General features: G+C 43.0%; 1 protein-coding gene across 2 annotated transcripts in view; it reads left to right on the top strand.

The window, feature by feature from the left end:
* CFAP46 (cilia and flagella associated protein 46) overlaps positions 1-15,631 on the top strand; it is a 175,088-nt gene that overhangs the window by 127,070 nt on the left and 32,387 nt on the right. For both annotated transcript variants that reach the window (XM_054035846.1, XM_054035847.1), the window contains 8 exons: positions 1,626-1,814; positions 3,714-3,902; positions 5,631-5,765; positions 6,800-6,979; positions 7,932-8,102; positions 8,614-8,711; positions 10,038-10,117; positions 10,823-11,004. In XM_054035846.1, the coding sequence (XP_053891821.1) occupies positions 1,626-1,814; positions 3,714-3,902; positions 5,631-5,765; positions 6,800-6,979; positions 7,932-8,102; positions 8,614-8,711; positions 10,038-10,117; positions 10,823-11,004 (1,224 nt within the window). The remainder of the gene's footprint in view (positions 1-1,625; positions 1,815-3,713; positions 3,903-5,630; positions 5,766-6,799; positions 6,980-7,931; positions 8,103-8,613; positions 8,712-10,037; positions 10,118-10,822; positions 11,005-15,631) is intronic.

Here is a 15,631-nt window from a genome sequence, read left to right on the forward strand (position 1 = left end):
GGGACAAAAAAAAGGGAGCCCCACATGTGTAATTGAGAGCAGAATTGTCCCTTAGTACAGAGTAAATATTTAGGCCCTTATCATGCAAATGGATCTATATGAAGGTAAGAATCCTCCTCCCCACTCCCACTTCTCCCCCAGAAGTCTGACATACTGAGATCAGTTGTCTTTTGCTGGTACGTCTAAAAATGGTACAGATATTTTTTAAGGATACCAGTTTTCATTTGTCCAAGTTGTTTTTAGCCCATAGACAAATTTCTGCTGCTTAGTAGTCTGTCTAAATGATAAATTATGATGGACATCACAGCTAGCTGTTACTTGGCTAAAGCACTTACCTGCCTAAGACAGTACCAAGAAGAATTGTGCTTCCCTGCTGTGGGGGCTTACTCTGCTAAAATTGTCTAGATCGGCTAGAAGTGAAATGGCAAGGAAGGGAAGTAAGCATTAGGTTAGGTATTAGGAAATATATATCCCTTTTCTTTTTGAACTAGCATACAGTAAGTTATTAGGTGAGAAATATACCCTTCTGTATGGTCTGTAATGATATAAAAATAATACCTAGATCTGTCAGAAATATACAGGATAAGGAAAGACCATTATACAGTTACCTAACTAGTCAAAAATGGGTCACTCCCTAATACTATGAATGCACAGTGGGATAAACCCTAGAGTAAGACACAGATAAGAACTAAAGAGCGTTATAAACTTCACCACTTTCTACTCCAAGTGCAAGGTCCATTTCTTTGACCTTACTTTCTCTAACAAATACAAAGCTGCTGAAAGGCGCTCAGATACTACAGCGATAAACAATCTACCCAGAATAGAGTAGGACACATTAAAAAAAAACCAAAGATCTGAGTTGAAAAGGGATGCATGTGTGTATGTCAGTCCCTTCTACTTGGCCAGTGATACAGCTCTGGATACCCTACTTCTCCAGTTCTCCCACAGGTTTCTCCATGATTTTTCCCTTGTGACTTCTTACATGTGGAAAAACTTTTGTGAGCTGGTCTGAAATGCCACTATCCTCGGACCTCGCCTGAAGATCCACTTCTACTGTGATGCAAATGATTTTGGCAAGGATGTGAAGAATTTCAGAATAGTCTGTATATATTTGTGTATAAAAATAAAGTAGGTTGTATTTTCTGGATGAGGGCAGTTGCCACCTGTCAACTTTACTTGTCTATTGTACCCTTATTTCTTTCCCTGCTTTATTATTTTCATTGAAATATCACAGTGTGCTATAGTGTAGCAATCACATTATTGTTTATTTAAAATGTGTGCCTCAAATAATTAAAAGAGTTCTGAAATTCTAACTTTAATCCAATAAATTAGCAAAAATATTAACACTGCGTATTTAAAGATAGATCGGGCTGGGTGGCGCTTGCCTGTAATCCCAGCTGCTTGGAAGACTGAGGCTGGCGGATTGCTCGGGGGTTCTGGGCTGCGGTACGCTATGCTGATCGGATGTCCGGAGCCACTGACCGCCTGGCCAGCAGGTGGCTGAAGGACTGGCTCCAACAACACGACTGATGTGTTGTGATCAGCGCTCTCTCTGTGAGGGCTGATGGACCGATCGATTAAGGTGATTTAAGGATAGACTTCCACTCAGTTTTCTTATATTTCAGATTAAAAATATTAGTATTCCATTAATGAGACAGCTTGCTAATATGAAGCTAAGTTTTGTGGAAATTAATTTGGATATTCTTCATCTTGTTAATGTGGAAAAAAAGCTGAAAGAACTGAGAGAGGGATCACTTAATCAAGTTGTTGAAGAATTTGTCAGGTTAACACCTGATAGTGCTTCTGTGGAACAGGTAATTACATATGATCCTTCCTATGATTTAGCTATAAATGTTATATTAAAAAAAATCCTTGTGCTAAGCTAGAGGGATTGCTTTAGCAGATCTTCCTCTTCTGATTAATAACTGCTAAACAGGAGAAAGGGCTGGCAAACCTTTCATTTGAATACTGGGGCACAGAACATTGAAGTATGGGTTTTCACTATTTGGCCATTCTCTGTACCCAAAAGGCTCTTGTCTCTCCAAGGCAAAGACTTGAGGATGATTGTCAGAAGCAAAAGTTGAGTGAAACTGAGGTGTGTCTTCACTGAACTTCATTTTCTCCATTAAATCACACCCTTTTCACCACCCATATACATACTATGACTGCAGCATTGCACTTCATCCTTAAGGCCCTTCATTTTCAGTTTTTACTGAGAAATTCCCAGGTTTTAAAAAAAGCGATTTGTTTTTTTTACAGATTTTTCACCTGAATTTTTGACCACTCAACAACATGAAAATACTGATTATTTTAAGAAAATCCAATATATTTCATTAGGTAGTTGTGTTTGTTAATAATAAATTAGTCTTAGTGTAAATGTAAGGGTGTCTGTTAAAGTAAGGCAATGTAATGGAAGATACACATGCATGCACATGCATATGTGTATGTTCTATTGATATACTTCATGAAATAAACCACAATATTTAACTACTTTTACATTCAGAGCTGTTACTTTTTTGTATATGTTGCTTTTTTTCTGTCCTCCCGTTCACCAATATTAACCCCAAAATTTACCTTGAAAACCGTGAAGTTAACTTTATGCACCGATTTTCACTCATTTTTCAATATTTATAATAAACCTAAATAGAAAGGGCTTTGCTCATCTTTCAACTAATAGTCCCAATCAACGCTCCTGCTGTAAGCTGTCTGCTATGAATCCTCATAAACATTGTATCACTGGGCACCCAGTATGTCCGGGTATAGTGCTTACTATAGTGAGTTTAGAGGATCAATCCCTAGATTAACTCCTGCTCTTTTGGCTAGGTTCTCTGATGGTGTAAATGGGCATAGCTCCATTTAAGTAGGTGGATCTAGACTGGTTCACCAGAGTTGAGAATCTGGCCCTCTGACACTTTCTACTTTTACTAGTCCACTAGTGTGTGTATAAAGTTAACCTTGCACATTCCACCAACACATGTAGTTATTTTAGAAAAAAAATCCAATGGTTCTCTACATAACAAGAGAAGGATTGTTCTAAGAAACTAATGCCTGGAAGCTGAAGCTAGACATACCAGAAATAAGGTGCAAATTTTTAACAGTGAGGGTAATTCATCATTGAAACAATTTACCAAGAGATGTGGTGGATCCTCTGTCACTTGAGGTCTTTAAATCAGTATTGTATGTCTTTCTAAAAGACAGGCTATAACTCGTCCAGAAAGTATGGGCTTGATGTATGAATTGCTTGGTGCAATTCTACTCCCTGCATTATGCAGGTGAGCTCAGATGATCAAAATTGTCCCTTTTGGCCTTGAAAATTAATGGAGCCCTTGACATGCTTTGGAAAAGCAAATAGTGGAAATTAGTTTCCAATATTGATAATTTTGGAAATTCTCATATTTATAAATTTTAGTATATTGAATTTCAACATTCAAAATAAAACAGATTTATTTTCTGATTTCATTTTCTATTATTGCTTCAGGGTTCAAAAAAAGGGAGGAATAGAGCTGAAACTATCTTTATTTTTTCAGAGAAAAGAAGGTTAAATTACGTTGAAGAATTAGTTATTATGTTTCACATGCAACCCCAAAACCCAATATTTCAAGCTAAAGGGCAATATAAATCTATGAATCATTGATTCATTCATGATGTTTAAGAGAACATTTCTTTTATATATGAAAATGTGACTTGATTTAACATATTTTTGATTTTTCCAGGGATGGATAAACATAGGACGGACTGTGGGTCACACTGCACTGGCTCAGTTAGCAAGTCTACAAAGTCTTCATACAGGATGTCCTGATATCAAAGCCAAGTACCTGTATCTGACTGGGAAAACTCTGCGTTTACTTGCAGTTAATGTGGACCCCTTAAATTCAGATATTTACTGGAATGAAAATGTTATGGTATGAATTTGGTTCTAAATTAAGATTATTAGCTATATATTGATGGTAAGTGCTTACTAGACTGTTATGTACTATTAATGCTTTTTTTAATTGAAGGATAGATTGTGCAAATTGCTCAGAACCCATAGTAAAAGGAGCCTTGCCTTCCCCAGAGCTCCCAGGTGCACACCTTCACTGTGTTCTAGAGCCCCATGTGGCTGGCCACTCCCTTTGAGATGTGTTCCTAGGGGCTTGTCTAAACAAATGGTTAGTGCATGGCAAGCTGAGGAGTAAATCTGCAACACAGTAGCATGCCACACACTAACTGTCCATGTGAACCCTGCTACTGCACACTAAAAGTTCTAGTGCACTTTGATCTAATCCACTTTTAAATGGGAATAGGTCATTGCACACTAGGGAACTTTTAGCCAGGTCCACATAAACAGTTATTGAACAGAGCATTAGTGCTCTGTAGATTTACATCCCAGCTTGCCATGCACTATCTGTGTAGACAAGCCCTGGGAGGGACTTAGCACTCCCAGAGCACAGAGTGTAAAATTATGTATGTCTTTTGTATAGGCTGTGCAGTGAGAGGGAGACTTCTGCGCATGTCTGTATGGTCCAGGCAGAATCTGATTCTGAATGAACAGATATAAAATACAATGAATGTTATTGATAAGATCAAGTTTACATCTTTTTACAGTATTTTGACCACTGGGAGAAAAGAGTTGAGCCTCTTCAAATCCTAAATAAAAATGTTCATGAGAGCTGAATTGAGCAGAACATTTACCAAAATGTCAAAATAGTGATGTCAGGGACTGGAGGAGAAGGTTTTCTTTAACTCTTTCACCGCTGCTTCCCTACTACATTACTGTGTAGCACAGTGTTGCCTACCCTTGTGATTTTTATCATGCGTCTCATGATATTTGGTGCTTTCCTTAAAGCCCTAGCCGCTGGAATCAAGGGAATATGTGAGAATCTCAGTTTTTATTTAAAAATATAAAAGTAAGGTTCTAGCTCTCATGGTTGTAGAGAGAAACTTGAAAATATATACCCTAATTCTCAAAACCCAGAAGGCAAATATAACCCCCCCACCCCAATTTTTTTTTTTAATATTCTATTTAAGACAGTTTCATGTTTTCTGGGAACCTGACTCAGGATTTTTGAATGCTTGAGGACAGAACTACTGTTGGCATTCCACTGACACCAGTGAAGTTACTCCCTCTCCACCATCCCCTAGTGTATTCTCATTCCCTCTTGTTGGAGGAGGGTGAGAAGATTCAGAGATGGGCTAGATTCCAGGGATTAGCCAAGGAGATAAACCTTGAATATTAGTTATTTAGTATGAGTCCTTTTAACACTGCACTGTACCTGAGTAAATACCTCATGCTTTGGTGGGCAGTTTATGTCCCACCATTAAAGTTAATAAAGTTGTGGTCTCCTGCTTAAAAATCCATCCCCATGTCTATGTTTCATTCTCCTGTGTCCTGATTAATGTTAGGTACTTAGCAGATTCATCACTATCACATACTAACCAGAGTTTAATGCCTCATAAACTTGCTAATTCACTTGATATTATAAAGGAATTATTGTGGTGAGATACACCCTCTCTCCATTTTTAAGGCTGAAACTAGCTTCCTCTTTATCCAGCTGAATTTCACTCCTCCTAACTTTAAGCACAATAACTAATCCACTTACATTTTAGTGAAATAGATATATTAATGAATCCTCTCTGTTACTGGTGGGTAGGAAGAAACTCCATTGAACACCATGAAGCCTCCCACAACCAAAGCAGAATGCAATGAACATGAAATGACAAGTAGCAGTTCTCCAATTAGTAAAAAACAACATCAGGATCAAAGGAAGAAAGCAAATGAATTAAAGGTATTTTACATAGATATTTATATAAATAACTTGATGGCTTCCTTTTTATGCCTGGGGCTGATTAGCCTTATGGGTGAGGTGTTTTTAGCAAATGGAATCTGAGGCTGAAAAATGAGTGTTGTAGCAGAATTCACTCTTACAGACAATTAACATTTTAATATGAAGCTTTTAATTAAATATCCAAATATCCCTGACTAGCTGTCATTTGGTTTAATTTGTATTCAGAACTGAGTTGGGAGAGAGTGTCTGGGATTTGCACAATGTACAGTAAATAAACAAGGCAAACTTAAATGTGCCTGTTCTTCTTGTAAGAACTTTGAATTATAGGAAAGGAAAGCCACTTGAGGAGAAGCAGGAATTGAGAGTAAAGAGTTTTTAACTTGCCTGAGTGTGTACAATCCCATATTCTTTACTTTTGGCATATTTTTGGTACATTCTTGTTCTTGAATATTTTGAAGTTTTCTGCTGCAGGTGACTGGATCAAGAAGCTGAAATGGTGTCATTATTGCTGGCAAACAGCTTGAAAATTACACAAGCTAGTCAGAGTAGGAAGTTACTCTCATTCACAAGTGATTAATGAGAAACAACTATAGTGATTATACATATGCAAACAGTGCTGATTGGCTAATAATGACTGGCATTTTGGTATAATGCTAGCTAGTACATATACAATTGTAGATGTTTTATTGTAGACAAAATTTCTCTTTTAAAAGAAAAATATAAACTAGAAGTTTAAGATTAGATGTTTTTTAAAAGAATAGTTTAATCGGTATAGTTCTCCACTAACTGATCATTCGGTCTAGTCTCTTGATTGCACACTATTAACTATCACTGATGTTAATAGATATTAAATGCATTCCTTACAAGGAGACTAAACTCATACCATTTTTCATCAAACTTTAAAAAAATACCATTATACAAGAACAAAACCAGATTTATCTGCCAAGATTGTAGTGATCAAAAATGCATCAATAATGTATTTATGTAATTTAACAAATATTTTAATGTAGAACATTTTTATTTTTATTATTTAGAGAAAACGGATTTTGGCCCAAAGATACCTCTCTCAATCCAGTGAAGTTTTGCTTCAGTGCATGAATGTTGCATTCAGTAACAACATAATTGATATTCTGGCTGCTGCTAGTCTTGAAATCATTGAATGTATTGGACAATTTGATCCAGTTTCAAGTAGCCAGTTTTTGGCCCTTCATCAGGTAACACAACTGCTGCTTAAGTCCCTTTACAATGTAAAAAACGAGCTTTGAGTACCATAAGTAAATTTGTCTATTTGGATAGCATGACAACTGACTACTAACCCACTATGTAAGAGCTAGGTAGTGGTATTATTATTCATAATAATTAAATATACAATATGTTTTCTGATTTTAGTGGTTTTTGTCAGTGTATTATTGACATATGACCATTGTAAAACCTTGATAATTTTCATAGTATGGACTTCAGGTTTTCACTAATAGATGCCACTATTGTATCATTTTACTATGTATAAAATATCATAATAAAATTAAATTAAAACTGTACTGCAATAAAAAGTGCAATTCTGCCCTCTAAAGTGAGTGTAAAAATGGCTGGGTTTCTAGGATTGTGAAAATGATGCCCTGGGTTTCTGCATTCATTGTGTTAAAGCAGATTGGAAAATTTTACATGTATATTTGGTTTGTCAGATTTATATCTACATCAGTACATCCAACCCTTTGCATTGTTGACCATTTTCCAGCAACTAATTTTCAGGCTTCCTAAAGGTGGTTTAAGCTGTCTTCTTCTAGTTACTTTGCGTTTATAGTTACTAGATACTGAATTGCTGAAATAAATTTCCGCATACCTTTGGAAGTACTCTTCTGACACAATCCCAGTGGGCCTGATTTGGGGGCCCAGGCTCCCATAAACTCATTAGAACTCTCCCCAGCTCAGTGCAGGGGGGAGCATTCCAGCAATCAGGACTAATGGAGAGATCAATTTCAGAAAGGAAATTAATAGCTAAGAAATCTTCCAGTCTTCATAATTTATCGCCAAAGCTTTTACACTGTTTTGTAGCTGTAAATAATGGTAATATGTTTGCCATTTCATTTCACCTTTATATGACAAGCGTTTTCAATAACTATTTGTATGAAACATTTGGGAAAATAAACAAATATTAAAATATTACAGAGCTGTTCATCATCTATGATGATGAAGGATATCCTGCTAGCAGCCACTTCTAACACTAGCAGCTCTCAGCTGGCAGCACTATTGCATCTTCAGCATCACTTAAAACAAAATGGGGACATAACCAGTAGTCTTCTCAAAAATGTGGAGCAGAGGCTAACTGCTACCTCAAAGGTAACTTTTTGAACCGTACTATGTATGAGTGGAACAGTGTTGTTCTGGAGCAAAATAATGACCCATAGCAAGTCAAATTTTATATTATTATGTATAATATTTGTACGTATGTATTAGAGTCTATACAGTTCCTTTTACAGAGGAGTATAAATGATCCAGGTGTATATTCCTATGGAAATGCTTGAATTGCTTTTAGAAAATATAAATGTTGAGTTGAAATATTTTGCTATTCCTTTCTACTGATAATATTAATCAGTTTCAACATTTGGTAGTGTTTTAGCATGATATGCAGTATAGTAGGCAAATAACTCATGTTAATGTTAGCCATGAATTATTGCTTTAACTTCATTTATTGTGCACTACATTATAATATTCTTTTCTAAGTATGCCTTTTGCATATAGCAGTGCCTTTGTTTTTGGAACTATTATAATCAGTCTCTTGATAAAAGCACTGCACGTGTTGTTCATAAAAAGATAGGAAAAGTAATGTCAGTTTTAAATTATTGTACAGGCATGGAGAAATCTCTGTATTCTTGCACAACATTTTAACATCGTAAATGAATTGCCACCAAACTTCCATATACTCATTCTCCAGCATTCAAACGACAGGTATAAAACTTTATCATTTTGTTTTGTACAAACTTTATTTTCCTTTGCCAAGTTATTTTGACTTCTAATTATGTTGATTTTGTAATCTAGGGTAAGTGAACAAGTTCAGAAAAAATAAGAACTGACCAAAACTCAAACATGAACCTAAAGTCATTTTTAAGTTTCCACAATTCTCTCTCTTTCTGTTCCTCAGGGTAGACAGGAGAGACCCAAAATCTTAAACGTGGTCTACAAAATTATTCTTTACAGCCCCCATGTTTCATTATACATCCCTATAGAGATGGTGGGAAGAGTGACACTTAGTGGTTGAAAGACCAGATATGTATTAGCGAAAGTCTCTTAACAGGTGTAGCAGCAAAAGAACCTTCTCCCCAAGCTTTCACACATATACTTGGGTGATGTTTGCTTACAACTCTGCAGGCTGTCTTCTTTACCTTTCTTCTGCTCCCTGAAAGCAGAGATTTTTTTCTCTCCTTCCCCAATCCCATAAGGGCATATGCATACAGCATCTGGGAGAATGCTTTCCAATGCCGATAGACAAGCTTGAGCTATCGCACTAAAAATAGCAATGTGACCATGGCGGCTTCAATTAGCCACCCAAGTATCATCCCACCCAACCCCCTGGTTACATACTAAGTCAGATAGCCCAAGTCACTGCCCGTGGCCACACTGCTATTTTTAGCATGCTAACTTAAATAGAGCTAGTGCATCTGTCTACCCATGCTAGGAAGCATCCTTCCAGCTGTTGTGTAGATGTAGCCTGAGAAGGTGGAGGGGGCGGACAAGAAAATTAGTGCAGCAATTCAAAAACCACCAGGATAGTGGGTGGATTTAACAGTGCTCATTGATCTGGCCCCACATTTTAACAATTTTGAGTAAGTGTGGCTCATTGTGCTTTGTCTCATCAATTTTCCTGCTCTGACGAGATCACATGAAGCAAGGTAGGTGCCAGTCAGCCACTTGTATATAGATCTTTGCAGTAGTAGCCAGCCACCCCAACAGCCTACTTGAGGGAGCAGCCCACAAGATAACCACTCCATGGTTCAGTCCATTTTTTTCTGTGTCTATTAGATCCCCTACTGTTTGAGGATTATATCCCTCAAAAGCAATCAGAAGCAGATCTGAACATCTGGCAGTCTCTGATTTACCAGCTCTGGACTTGGTCTGCAAGATTTGGGCACTTGCCCAAGTTCAGGAGTGCTTAATACATCTCAGGGCATGTGAACATGTAACATTAGAGGGCAACAATTACTTATCTGAAAGGCTGAAAGGTCTGAATATGTGAATAGTCAAATATTCCATTCTGTTTTTTATTGCTTTCCATAGATCAATGTTGTATAGTGCAATGATTGATAAGCAAAAACTCAGTAGCGGACAACAGAAAGGAAAACCAGGTCAGCCAATGGGTGAGTGTCTCTGTTTAGAAATAAAGTGATCAAAATGGTGATGTTAGGAGATCCATAGCTCTCACTGTTGCATTCAGTACAAGAAAATCTAATTCATGCAGTCAAGCAATTGATATAATTTTAAGACAGAGTGCTAAGGAGTATAGTCTTACCTTGATACCTGGAAATTTATGTACATAATTCCCATTAATGCCAGTGGAAGTTATATGCATGACAGATGTACTGTTTCTGTGCTTATCACTAGTCTAAATTTACAATAATCTAATCGCGTTGTTTATGAGGGCCAAAAAATGGTCATAGTCAGAAAAATGGTTATTGTAAGCTTTTTATTGTTATACCCTTTTTATAGGTGAGGCATGATTTGTGTGTTTTAAAGTATTATGTGTCATAATAATAAAATGCAAACGCATCTTTAATAGCATGGGGGGGGGGGGGAGAATCGTTTTTCTTGCCGCAACAGGGAATGTACTTTTAGATACTTGATTCTCTTTCTGCCACTGTGTTTCCAAGTTCAAGATAAACTTATATTACTGTTTTTTAACTCGATATTGACCATACCTAAATAATTGTGCTGTTATTTAATACTATATTTTATCACTTTATATACTGGAATTATTCAAAGTGAAATATAAAAAATATGTGGCTATATGGAAATTATTTTTTTAGAAGGAAAATGTTCTCAGTTACTTTTTTTTCTTTTATTAGTGCGGGCTAAAGTTTATCGTTTTCCCGTGAATCCTGATACAATCTTGATTTTGTTGGAAAAAGTACATCTTTACAAACAGGAAAGGATGAATAATCTCCTCAGACAGGAATTACAAAAGAAATTCCATGTAGAGAAAATTGACTTTCAAAAATGGCAAGAAACTACTCCCAAAATAGATATGGTAATATATTTGATTCAGGATTTTTATTTTTAAAAGAGACATTAAAATATATATGGAAGATAAAACAAAAAGCTGTGCAAAATAGTGCTCATCTATAATTCTTAACATTTATTCTTCTTCGAGTGATTGCTCAGGTGTATTCCACTATAGGTGTGCATGCTCGCCACGTGCACCGGTGCCGGAAGTTTTCCCCTTAGCAATATCTGTAGAGGGGGAGCACCGCTGCGACCCCTGGAGTGGCACCGACATATCGCGCCATAAAGGGGGCTGCATGCTCCCCCCCACCCTCAGTTCCTTCTTGCCGCCAGTGAAGGTAGTCAGAACTTGTTCCAGTTTAGCTTAGCTGCAGCGTTTCTAGCTTAGTGGTATCCAGTTTCACTGATCTCTTCCCTTACTGGACTTTCTTTCGCGAGTTCCTGGTTCGGGGCATGCCCCGTGGCTCAGGCTTCAAGTCGTGCGACTCCTGTCGCAACTACATGCCCAGAAACGATCCACACAATCTGTCTGGGCAAGTTTCACGTTAGTGACAAGTGCAAGATCTGCCACTCCTTCAAGCCGCGGACGAAGAAGGAGCATGAGATCCGACTCCGAGGTCTTTTAATGGAGTTGGCATTGGCCCCGGCACCAGCACGTTGAGCCGACACCACGCCAGGCTCCACGTCTTCGGCACGTGGCGAAGCGCCTCCGGTGTGCCATTCCGAATCGGCACCAGGTACCGCGTCCTCAGTGCGCAGCGAGGCGCTGTCGACGTCCCGGCACCGCTCCCCCGCTAAGAAGCCAGGGAAGTCTCAGCGGCGCCAAGAGAAGGACAGGGGTGAGGCCAGACCCGAGTTGGGCAGCCCGCGATGCCCATCGGGACAGAGATCTCCAACTCGGGATGAGCGGAATAGTCCAGTCCCGTCCACACAAGCCTCGCTGGAGGTACGCATGCCTTTGACGCCAGAGGCAGCTCAGGCCGTGTGTGACATCTTAGCACTTCCAGTGCTGGGAGCGCCACCTCAGTCGGGCCCCCAGTCCCGTGGGAAGCTGCCTTTGGGCGCCCATCAGCCCTCCCCGGAGGTGTCCGAGGCACCGTCCCAGGTCGAGGTGCCGAGCAGAGCTCCGAGACGCATGTCGACTCCGCGTCCGGACTCTTCGACGAGCAGATCCCACTCCTCCGCTCTTGGATGCCGTCGCGGAGGCAACAAGAGACGGCACCGTTCCTCTTCCAGCCGCTCCGAGAGGAACAGGTCTCGACGCCGTCGGCACCGGCGCTCGTACTCAAGCGCCCGCCATCGCAGAGGCCATGCCCGGAGCGCGTCTCGAGAGTCCCTGGCACCGCAGCACAGTGGCCACAGGCGCCACAGGGAGTCCAGAGACAGTTCCTCGGACATCTACCTATCAACATTGTCCCGGACAAAGTCTCGGGGCACGAGCCATCACAATAGAGACTGCTCCAGTCGTTCCCACGGTACCGTGCGCTCTTCCAGGACTTTGGTACCGTCTCTCCCTGGGCCACACCGCGCCACAAGAACAACCGGTCCTGCCACCCGATGCGCCTCAGTTCCAGGCTGTGCCCTGGCAGGAACAATGGTGCCAGTGGGCACCGTGGCCTCAGGCACCTGCGCAGCCAGGACCTTGCTCCATGGCGGGAGCCTCTCAGGACCAACCCGCATCACCTCCCCAGCACCGGGATCAGGCTGTGGGCGCCGAACCCCCAGCACCGACTCCAGCACCGAACCCAGACGTGGAGCCCACGATGCCATTGGCCGCTGAAGGCACTGCACCGTCCACCTCTTCGGCACAGGGCAATTCAGTTGCAGTACCGCCTCACTCTTCCCAAGAGGACTTTAAAGCACATCAAGAGCTGCTTTGGAGGGTGGCAGCCAACCTCGAGTTCCGGGCTGAGGAGATGGAGGAGCCCTCCGATACTCTCTTCAATGTCCTCGCCTCCTTGGTACCTGGGCATGTGGTGCTCCCTTTCCATCAGGGAATCGCCAACATCACCACTGGCCTTTGGCAGACCCCGGGCTTCTCTTGGGCCAATTTCCAAGAAGGCCGAGAGAAAGCACTTTGTCCCCGCGAGGGGTCTTGAGTACCTTTACACCCACCCAGCTCCAAACGCCCTGGTGGTAGAGTCAGTCCACCACCGCGATCAGAATGGTCAGCCTGCGCCCACGCCAAAGGACAAAGACGCACATAGACTTGATATCTTTGGAAAAAAGGTTTATTCGTCAACGAGTTTCCAGCTCAGAGTGGCCAACCATAAGGCGCTTCTGAGTCGTTACAAGTTTAATCTCGGGGGATCTCTCCCCAAGTTTGAGCCCCTCATTCCTGACAAGGATGCGAAGAAGTTCCAGGCGCTGATTGAGGAGGGTGCGACCGCCCCAAAAGCGGCTCTCCAGGTGGCTTCGGATGCGGCAGACACAGCCGCTCGTTCGATGGCTTCCGCAGTCTCCATGCGACGGGCGTCGTGCCTATCGCTTTCAGGGCTGTTGTCAGAATCCCAGTCCATAATGCAGGACCTGCCGTTTGATAGCAAGGCCCTTTTTGCAGAACAGACAGACACCACTCTGCATGGGATGAAGGACTCCCACACCACCCTGCAGATGCTAGGCCTGTACGTCCCACCTGCCAAGGACAAGCCCAGGCCTCAACCCTCTGCTCTGCAAGGTAGGGGCAGATATGAACCCCCACCTAAGCGGCAGAGGGAACAAAGGCGTCGGTCCCAACGCCAATCCCGCTCAGTCCCACGGCCTGGGGCCTCGAAGGCCAAACGGCCGGGAAAATGGCGTTTTTGACTCGTTGAGGGGGGTCACCGGGCCTGTTACCAGTGTACCTCCCACCCAGTTAATAAGGTTACCTTTTCTAAACCATTTATCGGACCTCCGACTGCAGTGGTCCCATATAACGTTGGACCAATGGGTCCACACCATCTAGCAAGGGTACAGCTGCAGTTTGTTTCAACCCCTCCCAACTGTCCCCCAGCCAGGAGGTAGAGCGCCTCCTCTCTCTGGGAGCGGTGGAAAGGGTACCACGGGAATACCAGGGCAGGGGCTTTTACTTCAGGTATTTCCTCATCCCCAAGGCGAACGGTGGGCTTCTGCCCATCCTCAGCCTGCGGAATCTCAACCAGTTTCTGGTGTGTGGCAAATTCCACATGGTGTCCCTGATCCATCCCTAGACCAGGGGGATTGGTTTAATGCACTGGACCTCCAGGATGCATACTTTCACATCCACATTTTCGAGGGTCACAGGCGCTTCCTCTGTTTCCTGGTGGGTCAGGACCACTTCCAATTTATGTTCCTCCCCTTTGGCCTTTCTGTTGCCCCCAGGGTATTTAGAAAATGTATGGTGGTGGTGGTGGCGGCCCACCTCAGGAGGAAAGGGCTGCAGATCTTCCCCTACCTCAACGACTGGCTGCTCAAGGGCCAGTCTCGCGCTCTGGTGTAGCAGCAGACGTGCTTCCTGCTAGACACCAGCGGGGCTCTAGGCCTACTGGTAAACAAGGAGAAATCCATGTTAATTCCGGTTCAGCGCATAAGCTTTATAGGGGCGCTGTTAGATTCCCGGGTAGCCATGGCCTCCCTCCCACGCGCTCTCATCGCCTCGGTCACGGCCTTTCCGGTAACCACAGCACGGGTGTGCCTCCAAATCCTAGGCCACATGGCAGCTTGCACGTATGTGGTGAGACATGCCAGATTTCAGATGCGGCCCCTTCAGCTCTGGCTGGCCTCCCGGTATTCCCAGGCCAGGGACAGCCTGGACAAGATGGTCACAGTGCCGCCCAAGGTGGTGGCAGACCTCCAATGGTGGTCCCTCCCGAGCAACATGTTTCAGGGTATTCCCTTCCGAGAGCCCCCTCCCTCACTAGATCTAGTGTCGGACACCTCGGACCTGGGCTGGGGAGCCCGCGTGGGGGATTTCAGGACCCAGGGGAACTAACCCTGCACATAAATGTCAGGGAGCTCAGGGCCGTACGCCCGGCGTGCGTGGCATTTTGCCAGCACATACAAGGGAGGGTGGTCAGAGTCCTCACGGACAACACGACCGCCATGTATTATGTCAACAAACAGGGGGGCACGCGTTCCCGGGCCTTATGCCAGGAAGCCCAGCTCCTGTGGGAGTTCTGTATAGCCCACAATATACTTCTGCGGGCTTTTTACCTGCCCGGCAAGAGCAACATGCTCACGGACCACCTGAGCAGACTATTCTCCCAACAGCATGAGTGGTCCCTGCACAAGGAGGTGGCCAGGTGGATCTTCCTACAGTGGGGTGGTCCCCAGGTAGACCTGTTCGCCACCGCCCAGAATCGACAGTGTCCTTGATTCTGCTCCAGAGCGTGAGAGGGCGACAGGGCGCTATCGGATGCATTCCGGTTCCCATGGTCGGGCCCCTGTTGTATGCCTTCCCGCCCTTCCCCTTAATAGACAGGATCCTACAGAAGGTGAAGTCAGACGGGGCGAGGATTAACCTCATAGCCCCGGATTGGGTCCGTCAGCATTGGACCGGGTCCCTGCTGCAACTCTTAGTGGCTCCTCCTCGCAGGCTGCCGCTACGCCCGGACCTCCTCTTCCAGGAGGAAGGTCGTCTCCTCCATTCCAATCTAGCCGCGCTCCACTTGACAGCGTGGCTGGTTCATGGTTTA

The sequence above is a fragment of the Malaclemys terrapin genome, chromosome 7 (genome assembly GCF_027887155.1).
Source record: "Malaclemys terrapin pileata isolate rMalTer1 chromosome 7, rMalTer1.hap1, whole genome shotgun sequence".
Lineage (NCBI taxonomy): Eukaryota > Metazoa > Chordata > Testudines > Emydidae > Malaclemys > Malaclemys terrapin.